Source organism: Pavona decussata, unplaced genomic scaffold (genome assembly GCF_977016875.1).
Source record: "Pavona decussata unplaced genomic scaffold, jaPavDecu1.1 SCAFFOLD_127, whole genome shotgun sequence".
NCBI lineage: Eukaryota > Metazoa > Cnidaria > Anthozoa > Scleractinia > Agariciidae > Pavona > Pavona decussata.
Genome location: NW_028145541.1, coordinates 99,827 through 111,754, shown reverse-complemented (window position 1 = coordinate 111,754; position 11,928 = coordinate 99,827). Strand labels below are relative to the sequence as shown.

At 37.3% G+C, this 11,928-nt stretch overlaps 1 protein-coding gene across 2 annotated transcripts in view; it reads right to left on the bottom strand.

The window, feature by feature from the left end:
• Positions 1-807: 807 nt before the first annotated feature.
• The window catches only part of LOC146469022 (uncharacterized), a 29,810-nt gene continuing 18,689 nt past the window's right edge, over positions 808-11,928 (bottom strand). Inside the window, exons 8-9 of one of the 2 annotated variants that reach the window (XM_085123628.1) lie at positions 10,970-11,036; positions 808-8,669 (exon numbers count right to left, since the gene is read on the bottom strand). In XM_085123628.1, the coding sequence (XP_084979754.1) occupies positions 8,278-8,669; positions 10,970-11,036 (459 nt within the window). In that variant the 3' untranslated portion in view covers positions 808-8,277. Of the gene's footprint in view, positions 8,670-9,186; positions 10,315-10,969; positions 11,037-11,928 lie in introns of those variants that run through there. The other variant, XM_085123629.1, reaches the window with a different exon arrangement.

Genomic DNA, 11,928 nt, shown 5'->3' with positions numbered 1-11,928 from the left:
TGAAGCAACATTTTCCCTCTTGAATTCACGACGTTCTACTGATGGATCATGTACCGCTGAACCACGTGCACATGAACTCGAGTTCTCTAAATGTTCATCTGCAGGGCATTTGTTGATCTCCCAAATAGTCACTAAACGTCTTTGGACATTTATTTAAAATTCCCGTACCACGCCCAAAGCAGCTTAACACTCAGGGTGCGAACTCTTTTGGGCTTTACAAATCCATGACTTTTTCGGCAAGATTTCCGCGACAAAGCGTTCGCATTTTAGTGTCAAAATGCGCGGTGTTTATTCGTACTGAGTGAAAATCCTGTAACTTGGTTTCTTCTCGTATTTTTTAATTGTTCATCTTCTTTCTTTTTTTAATCCCTAAAAGAATGCTTTCTTAGTGATTTCTCTCCATAAATATAATTTCTAATGACTTTCCATGACCCACAATTTTAAAAATCCATGACTTTCCAGGTCTGGAAAAACGAAATTACAAAATTTGATGACTTCCCAGGTTTTCTATGCCCCATATTAACCTGACCCTAATAGGTGTAATACATGATTGTTTGCCTTATTTCTGAAAACGCATTGATAAGATTCAACAGTCCCTTACTCAATCCCCATGGTAACAGACCGTCGTAGCGCGCCTCAATCTTTGGGTATGAGATTGCTTTAACTCCATTCTCGTCCCCAGAGCCCCACGGTTTTCAAAATTGTTGCGCGATCCAACCGCTGACCAAACGATCGTAGGCTCTGGGAACGAGGATTACCCCGAAACCAACTTACTTCCCTATCACTCAGTCAGTAAGTACACGAAAGTTAATTAAAATACAACATTTTATTACCAGCTATTACAAGACTACCGGAGCCTAAATAATTATGTTTTCTTCGCTGTACTCGAGAGAAGCTGGCTTGTCTGCTTGTCCCCTCTTCCAGTCAGAAAGAAAGGAAGACGAGAAATATTAAATACCACAGGCGCAAAATATTTAGCATGGAATAGAAAAAAAAAATATCATAACACAAGAAATACAAGGAGAAGTGAGCACACAATTGGAAAACATTATGTGCAGGAAAAAATAGGTAGTTATCACCCGGGAGTTATCAGTTACTGAGCTTATCGACCCACAACTGTGAACACTTTTAATCCACACTTTTGTGACATCACTTATCCAATGAGAATTTGAGAAAACAACTCAAGGATCTTTCTAGTAGCTTACCTCAAATTCTGACTCGATAATGCTTACTACTCCTCACCGATAAATTATTATATTGTTCCAGAAAATTTCCATACCCATCTTAAGAAGGGACATTGAGCCAAAATCGTTAAGCTGAAGTGGGATTTCCTGCGAGGTGGGATTCAAATTAAAACCCTCTGTGGGGCTACATGGAAATTCTCTGGAAAACACATTAATAGACCTTATTCGTTTCCCTGTTTTGTTTTTCCATTACACGCCATGTTACGGTACTCTAGGGAGTATGTTTAGAATTGATCATATTCACGCTGGCATGCATTCTTTACTCCCAAAAAGACAAAGGACGGATCGATTCTCCTGAGAATATCACGTGCTTCGTAATGAGCAATTAGCATACAGAGCGAATAAGGCCTATTCTGGATTAAGCTACGAGTCCTCATTACACCTTTTAAATGTCACAAAGCTCGGTAAATCTGAACGACCCATTTTCAAAACAAGCAATCGCTATTAGTGGTAAAGGAACCGAAGTTGCAGTCTTTTAGGAAAAAAAAAAAGACAGCTGTTTTACTTGTGAAGTTTCTCCTACAATCATAATATAATAGAGGAAAGAAACAATCAAAGTAAAAGCTACGATTGCAGAGCTAACAGTATCCCATTTCAGTATCATAACTCCCATTTCGGGCAGTAGGTAAGAAAAAACATGAACGCTAAAATTATTTCTGGAAAATTACACATGTGCTGCAATGGAAAACAAACATAAGAGAAACAAACTGCAAGAGTAATAATATTCTTACTGGCTTAAGGCTAATGGCTTTGGAGTTTTGCCTTGCTGTTTGGTCTACCTTCCGATTGGTCTAAACACAGTGGGCTAATTTCAGTACATTAAAAGTGTAAGTTGGCGTCAAGGCTCGGGGATAAAACTAAAGAAAATAACTATTCATCTCTCAACTAAAAAGTAATTTCTTATGTTATTACCCTAACCCACATAACCAAGTAGGAAATTTCCTGTATTGAAATTGGCCCATTTACATTTCCAAAATCAAATTTAAGTGTTCACGTTTTCCAGAGTAACACAGTAACTAGACAATAATAATATTAATAAAATAAAAGAACTACAAATATGAAAAAGTGTTCTATTGAAGCCGGTGATGCCAACATTTCAAGATATAGGGACAGAGCAGCTGAACTTAAGGTGCTTTCAAGTATTAAAAGCATATATATTTTTCCCAAGAACCATATATACTGCCTTAAAAGAAGTCGCCATACTTCTGCCTAGACATCAACGAAGCTTTCTTGGGCGACTTTTCATCACGAGAGCAGTAGTCTTGGAAATATGAAAGATACTGTACAAAAATATAAGCAACACATTCAACATACAAAAATATTGTACAAAAATTCCCACTCTAAATGCAAATCATTTACAAAGGAATGTATATTTAAAAAAATAATAAGTTGGCCAGGTGACTTTGATTACGTCCCAATGGGTCTAATGTATTTGACGTTCGACAATTATAATAACAAAATTCTTGGACCTAGCTTGGAATGTATGGATAAACACCAGCTGGTCCGCTACTCGACATTATTGTAATTATATCTCAATACCAGATACTAAATATCTATTAGTATATCCCTATATAAAAATGTCCAAAACTCTCTCCTCGTCTAGTTTTTGGTCAACTTTTTTAAAATCCTCCTGCGACAGTGAGGAGAAAGGAGGATCTCCAAGAAGGAAAGTTGTATCTATATGTTCGTGCAACTTGCAAAGTGTACCTGGTTAGCCTCTTTCATTCCCGATATAGTGCATAAAATTCCAAACAAATATCAAAATTTCAGTCCAGAAAAAATAGAAATTAAAACAGATGGGAGCACAGGAAAGTACTGCTCAATAGCTTTCATTTTATGGCCAGTTTAGGATTTCATCCAAAGGATCAAAAGTTGGAACCACCGTTCAGCACAACAAACAGCTGGTGATGGGGAAGTACTATTCAATGGCTTTCACTTGAATGGTCCCACTTTAGGATTTGGTCTACAGATTTAATAGATTAACCTGTGTTACAGAATGCCAGGTTCAACTATAGTGAGAAAGAAAGATATAACCGGTCCAATCTCCTTAGGTATAAATTATTAACTCTATCATGCACTTAAACAGCAGATGGAATCAGTCGAAGCACTGATTTATGTATCACGGGTTGATGCCAATTTTTTTAAAGGGGCTCTGTCACCAGGGCCGGCTCTAAGCAACATCCATTTGTCACTTAAATTTAAGATATGGTGCAGTAAATTACTGCTCAAATGCTCTCAACTGATTGAGAGAGCCCCCTTAACTTGTCTACTGATTTTCTGCTGTGACTACTAAATCATGAATTTTCTTTCCAGGAGTCCAGTAAATGTTCGTAGTATTCAGTTAGTTATAAACGTACAAATGATATGCAAATTTTTCCATGTGAAAAACGTTGGTAAAAACCAGTCCCTTGTCAAAATTTTATATAAAAAAATACCAGTAATACAAAAATAGGCTGGAAAATCTAGTTAAAAAGTTGAATTACCATTGAATGTAAGTTAAGTATGGGAATGTTTCTAATGAAATATACATTGTAAATTTCGTTCGTTTCATCTTACTAGAAACAACTGAATTTTTAACCAATTCAGTTTGGCCAGGGATGTGTTAACCATCTTGTTTCTTGGAATGCTTAAAATCAAAACTTTAAATGCCTTCGCTAAAACAGACTGATTGATTGTGCGACACTAAATAATGGAAAATGGAACAATGTGCAGTTCCAAAATCCATACCCACTCCCTGGAAGGTCATTGGAAATTTCTAGGGGGGGGGGGGGGGTCTTAAGAGCCAAAATTTTAGAAGCAAAGTATGAAGCTAAACTGGGATTTCCTGGGGGGGGGGGGGAGGGGGGATGCAAAACAAATACCCTTCTGTGAGGGGAATATGGATATTTTCTGGAACTGCACAATCCTCACTGGCTAACCACAACAAGCAATAATACTACATGGCACAACACAGAAACAAGATCTATCTGACATTAAGAGAACTGAATGCAAAAGTCCACCAAATTGCTCTCTACAGAACTAAGGGGCATAACTAAACACAAAATTGGAATGGAATGTACCAGAATACTGGAATGGCACTGGAACATACCAAAATGTTACAGAAATGATAACTGAATGGACAGGACCATTCTGTTCTGTTCTTGTCCTTAGCAACCCCCAGAGCTTAGTACACTGAATGCTCACATTCATAACATTAAGCAACAAAAGCATTGATCCCCTTGATTGTTTTACTCGTAGTATTGGCCGAAATTGCCCCTGACAGAGAGCGAGACAACTACAGTATCCACCACTGTCATCAATGCTCTGGTTGCTAAACGTTTCCTAGCCTGCGAGCAAGCTCCCATCAGGTCAGCCGCTGGAGGACAGCATAAGCAGTGAATGAGAGGATTGGGGCACTCTTCTTTCTCCCGCCCCCACCCCAATCCTCGCGTGGCTTGCTTCGCTTGCCGCTTGCGCTATCCTCCCGCAGCTGACCTAAAGAGGGCTTGCTCCCAGGCTAAACGTTTCCCTAGTACGTCACTACTGTAGAAAACAAGATTTGATTGTACCGACAGAAGTTATACAATTACACAAATACAGTCAACAATACTAGTGTTCCAGAGATTTTCACATGCAATGCCACAGTCAAATTAAGGGATGCAGTAACTTACATGGCAGAAATTCACTTTAAGACTGATGGTTTTACACTACCCAAGAAAGGGGTATACAGTAAAAAGAATAAATATGAAAAACAAGATATTTATAGGAGATTAACTACAGCTAGGAAATAGTTTTGGAAGCGACAAATAGTGGACAGGTTGTAACAATCACTATTTTACGTAGATTTCAAACAAAGTAAATTTTTGGAAAACAAAAATGCAGTCAAAGTTTGGAGGAATAAGGCAGTGAAATTCCCAGATGAAATTTCTTATTTTGTACAAGAAATGGCTTGTAAGTACTAAAGGGCAATGTGCTACATGAATCCGAGTAACATGAAATCAATATTATTTACAACATGTAATTATAGTTAGCCTGTTTAACAAGCAACCTATAAGGCAAAAGTGATGACGATAATGAATACTGTGCGCAGTGAATGTTAGCCAATTAACGAGGGTTAATATTACATTAATAGATTACTTGATAATCAACACATCTGCCCCTTGACAGAGGCAACAAGGGTGTCACAACAGTGGCAATATTATAATATTGATCGACACTGCATCAGTTAGTCTCAGCAATTAAGGTCTTGTGGTTGAGGTTTGGGGTAATCCTAATAGACTAGCATCCCCTCGGGTGGAGAATAGACGTAGCCTTGCAAACTTGTTTGTGCAATTGCTCAGGCAAAGCACCTATGTATGGCACATCACAGATGTAGTGTTATGTGGCTAATGTACCTCTGCTACAAATTTTTATGATCAACAAGTATGCCCTCCTCATTCCTCCCTTGTACTTCCTATGGTACCAGTTGGGAGAATTTGTTAAAACATCAAGACATTTTACATTAAGAGTTCATTTCCTATATTCTAATGAACAGTTTGTTTGATCAACTTGTCACATTGTAAGGAGAAATTAGTGCTACATCATCAACTTATCACCACCATCATCACATTGGTACCTGTCTCTCTTACTGGAGATCCTGTCATTTCCAAGCTTTTTGTTGCCCTTCTCAAAGCTGACCAGAATCAGAAGTCTGACTGCACTATTCACAGAAAATTGTGTTCATGGTTTGTTCAGCTCTACCCTGCTAGCAGAGGGTTTCTTCCCGGCAAGTCCTTTAACATGTATGAAGTCATTCTCATCTCTAGTATTTCACATAGTTGGTTTGTTCACTTCCTGGAGAGAAGTTACAGTACCTCTGCTGACAAGGTGAAATGCTAGAGATGTGAACGACTTTGTACATGCTAAAAGACTGGCCAGAAAGAGTAGCTCATCTCTGGCATGCCAAAAATTCCTTGACATTTTAAAGTTTCAGGCACTTAAAACCTTGTGAAGTTATTGACTTTTGTAATTTTTTTCTGCCAAAGTTGATTCTGGAGGGCAAGCATACAAACTGAGTCGTACCAAAAAGTGTTGGTAAACAACAACAAACGCATATTTTACAAATTGCAAAGGTTTTCGATACCTATTTGGTGAATTCAAGACCCTGGCCAGAACAATAATTTGCAACAAAACTGAGGAGCATTCAAGACTGTACAAAGCATTGGAAATGATGCAGATTCTACAGCCCAGCTGTGGTTGCCTGTTTATAATGTTGCAGCTTGCAGCTGTCTTTCTCTTTTCATGTGTAATGCTGACGGTTCACACTATTTGCTTTTTAAACTTCTCAAACTCATCAATAATTCATGACAAGAAAAGAAAGGTTTTCGATTTGACTTTTAAAGGAGCACTATCACGCCCATTTTGCTATACAGGTATTTTGGTCAAAACTTCTTAACAATTTGACAAAGAACCTCTTTTGTAACATAAATTAGCTCTTACAACACTGGGGAGAAAATATTAAGGTTTTACTCCTAGGAAAAACAAACTATAATCAAGTTTTAGTGACTTCGCTACAATACACAGGAAGAACAACATCAAAAACATTCCTGGAAAAGCGTGTGTCAATAGAGTTCATAACAATTATGATTTTGTAAATGTTGGAAATAAGAAAAAACACCACATACTAATCAGGAGTGTTTTATCACCTGATAAAACACTGCATACTAATAAGGGGGAGGTTTATCGATATAAAGTCTCTGCATGCGATGTATTATCAACCATTTGATAGGTCAATGGGCTTTTGAATTATTAATGAGTTTTTGAATGGGAAATCAACTTCACTAAATCTCCTGTTAGCAAAGTGAACCAAAACTAGACCCAATTTTGAGGACCTTGATGGTCACAGACCAAGCTGTCAAAACTTTACTGATGCAGTGGATCCCTTTTAAAATATACATAACAACTGTTTACCAGTTTACCCCAGGCATTACGTCCAGTTTGGATAGATTATGACTTACTTACAACCCAAAATGGTTGGTACAATGTGCTATGCCTGTTAACAGCGTCCAAACTATGAGAACACCACAACTGATATTTGACGTATGAAAATGCCGTAAAATTATGCAAAACTTAAGCAAACAAATTTCTGCTTCTTTTGCTCTATTTAGGCCAAATGGCAAACCTTCGGCCAAAATTCTCCTCTATCAGTGCATAACTTTGCATTAATGTATTGCACAGTAATACAAATTTACACACAGCAAGTGTAAATTTTGGGCAGAGTAAATTTAGTGCGGCATCTCATATTTGTTAGCTAAGCTCGGACACTGGATTAGTATGTTAGTGCAGGGTGCCAGTGAGTGCAAAGTTCTTGACAAGTGTAATTAACACTGAATGTGAATGGTGCGCAAATTATTGACTCTTCCGAACAAAAAGCATTGTGGTTCCAGATGCAGTGTAAAAAAAGGAACAGAATCAAAATCCTGCCATGAGAAACAACTAGGAAAAATGTTTCCAAAAATAACTTTACTTTTAATCGAAAAGGTGAAAGAATATTCATATACAATACTGTAAACCCATTACAATTTCTGTGGTGAGGGCTGGTTTACTGGTTGCAATGTGTCGGCCCGTTGGTTATGAGAGAACAAAAATTTTACATGCATTTTGATGCCCGATTTATGATTTATGAGATGAAAAAAGGCATGCTCAAAGATACCTCTGCATCAATAAAAATTCAAAATCAAATCGGGTGTCTAACTACACGTACAATTTGCACTCTTATACAGTGGAACCTCGATTTAACAAACCTCTATATAACAAAGACCTCTGTATAACGAACGATATTCTCCAGCTCGGCCTTTTAAAATGTATGGAATGGAACCTTGATATAACGAACCAATTCCCCTAGTCCCTTGACACTTCAATAAATTGAGGTCCCTCTGTGTTGGGGTAACAAACTGGACTGACAAAATCGCAGTATGTAAACTGGGCTTTGGTAAATAAAAACTGGACTCTGTCTGGAACCACAGTGTTTTGTTTCTTGTAACTACAAGATATATTATTTAATAAAGATTTTATTTCATACCATGAAGGCTCCGAAGAAACTTGCTGACTCCACAGAAGATATCGAATTGTTATGGTCTTCTAAAACACCAACCATGATGTGGTCACCATTCTGTAACTCAAATACACCACCTTGGTAACTACTATAAAAATATGACCTCTGCGAGTTGGATTTCTTAAGAAGACATCTGGTTGCCAGACTTCTCATGATGATTTCTTGCGTTACAGTTCTATTTAGAAGTACAAAGTGAATCATGATGTTCTGTGCATTGTCCTCGACTTGAAAGTACAATTGACTGTAGACATAGTACCGTCCACTTAGCGGTATGATCATCGCACCCTTCTCGTATCGCATGCCGTCAGATGAATGTGCAAATCCCAAGTTGTGATCCCAATTCCTTAGAATTTCTGGAACAAACAATTCTTGTGAAAATATATACAGAATTCTGCATGGTTACTACATGAGTGAACACTTTAATTTAAATTTAGTTCAGTTTAATGTAGTTGCATCGTCAACACCTATGAGCAGAACAAAAATTATAAAGTTTACGTACCACTGTGTACAATGACCTCAAAACACTTTGCATGTTTAGTAGAAAACCAGGGAGGGGGTTTAAGTTAACTTGTAATTGCATCTCCCTTTAGTAAATTTTATGTTCTTGCACTAACAATAAGGCATTTCATGACAACACGACCCTAAAGAGTGACCTGAACAGCTACCTTGAAGCCAAGGGATGATTCATGGTAATTGCAAGCAGAAGTGTTTAGCATTCCTGTGTTAAGGGATAAGATGTACCAGAACATTGCATGCAAGAACATGTAACTAATTCCCCGCAATGCAAGTGATAAAGACCCCAGCTTGGAATGTTTATTTAAAACGTTTACTTTGCCACAACACCTCAGGCATAAAAACAAGCCACATAAATTTTCATGTTTGAAGGACAAGCGTTTATTTTCAGTAATTACAAACAAAAACAATCCAATATCTTAGAACTCTTTAATGTAATTCAAGGCAGAGTGCCAAGCAGGCAGCATCACACACACACAGATAGCTGCACAATCGCATTCTCTTGTGTGGGAGTCCATGTCTAGTAGGTTACAAAAACTTTATTGAATCAGGTGATTTTTGCACCACTTTTTTTGTAATTTTTGTTTTCAAAAGCTGCTTTAAAAAAAATAATAAAAATGTAACTAACATTTCTGTCAATAGTATTAATAATTGTGCTTCTAGCATAGCACATATACTACCTATCAAGATCATAATTTAATTTTTTTTATACTTCATATTCGTCTATGAAGTGCCGTAACAGATCTATCTTTCTATACAAAATTTCACACTTTGGTCACCATGTAATATATCCGTTGATAAATGAAAGGGCCTCTCACGTTTTCAAACACTTGCAAGATTCTAAACAATGCCATAGTTTATGTTCGCCTAATTGTTTTATTATTTGAGTTCATGCTTCCCACCAATTTTCAGCTCAAGAAAAAAGAAGCTATATTCATATCCAATGGAAACAGCCTAATTTAAGGCAACAATTGTATATGTAAATTTAAAACTCTCATTATAGTCACACATTGTGAATTTCAAGTATCATGTTACTAACTAAAAAAACACTGTGGTTTTATCACGTTATCATGGGTCACACTGGTGCAATATGTTTGTTTTAAAAAGCCTTTTAGTTCAAAACAAACGGCAGTAGCAAAAGGGGACTTCGTCCTTAAATTAAAAATGCACCAAAAAAACTTGCATTCTCAATTAGATTAGCTCTGACGTCGTTACGCCCAAGCTTAACAGTAATCACATCAGATGCACTTAACATCACCAGAAAACTGTGAGAAATAGTATTGAAAAGGCGTCTCCCAGACTGAACGCTCATAACTTTGACTACATTGTTTACACAGACATAGTAGATCAAACTTTTTGAAGAGAAGCTTGTGAAATAAATCTGGCTGTAAACAAAGTATACTCCTGTTTTAGGGACAGTGAGTTTTCCTTGTCCATATAACATTCCCCCTCGGAGCAGCGAGGCACTCCAACCAGTTAGGAAGCCTGTCAAAAAGAGAGAGCACAAAAACCAAAGTGTGAACCACTTTGGTAGAGGCCCTCTGCTCCGAGCTGTTTTATATATACCTACTAATTCTCACACATCATGAACAAATAAAGCACCTTCGAGGAGTGCATGCAAAAGATCAGAGCAGCAGATTGTGCCATTTATTTGACACAGCTCTAACCTAAGCAGTCACCTACTTTGCCTACATTTTCAGTCTCACTGTCATTATAAATCCTTGGGAAAAAAACCTTCCCAGGGCACCATGTACTTCAGTTAGCTCAGAAATCAGAAACCTACTTTATTACTTAAGGAAACACTAGTATAGCAAAAGGGTGATTTTACATTACAAAAATACGACTTCCCTTGAATTTCATGATGTGAATTCCAATTACCACTCAATCAAAAAAAAAAAAAAAAAAAAAAAAAAAGAAGCAAAATTGAGATAGTGATATTTTTCCTCAAAATATCAGGCAAATTTGTACCAAACAATATTGCTGTAGGACGTTTAATTGACAGGGTGACAAAGAAAAGAGTGAGTGAAGACTTCAGAAAGCCTTGATCAAATTAAGAAGTACTGTTGCACCACAAAATAATTATATTACCTGCAGATGATACATGAACTATAAATAAATATTGTAAGAACATCAAACTAACCTATTCTTGGTGAGTTTCGTGTGTTTCTTGTTTCGCCTGTCAGATGTGCTGAAGGCCTCTGTATTGACTGCAGAAAACAAATGACCAAGTTTAACATAATTGCATTTGGCGTAGGAAGAACGCACTTCTAATATGGGTTGGAGTTGAGATTGTATCGGAAAACATTGATTGCCAGAATGACTGGATGGATCTTGAGATGCGTATCTGACATCCCACAGAGTTTTTTGCATACGCGGATGACTTCACGAAGGAGAGAGAGCCTGGGATCGAGATCATCGAACGCACTCCCTAATCTTTGATTATTACTAGTACTAATACTAACACACGGATATTTTTGCGCAGTTTGTGATTATGTGGAAAAAGGAGATCTTAGGAAAGGCTACTGAAATCCAAAAAGAAAATTTGGGTAACCATGCATTTTGTACAGATAATTAGAGATCCATTCAATAATTCTAGAGCTTTAAAATACAAAACAATGTATGGCATTTTTTCCCCCCAATTTTAAGCTTAATATTCTCAGAAAAATGTATAGGGGCACTACTACTCTTCCCTAGAAGTGATGCAAGTCCATCATATGATACCAACCATAAAGTGACTACCAGTCCATCATAGGATCAGGGGTTTAGTTTCTAAAGAACCTGTGGTGCTGCGTCAGTAGGGAGTAGAAACAAAAGTTTGGTTTATCAACAGAGTTGATAACTAAAAGTAAATTGGCTGCCGTCGAGAGATTTGGGTGCTGGTGTTTTGAGAGTTAATCCTTCATTAGAGCGAATCGAGCAGGATCATCCTATCGCATTTTGTGAGTTTTCAAACACCTTATTGGTATCCAATTACACACCTGGCTGAAAAATGACAGTGGAGTTAAGGTTTCAAAAATGATGCTGGGATTGGTTTATATCACCAAGACACAGATAACCCTAGCCTTGTTAACTTGTTTCTTTTGCAACAAAACACCTGAA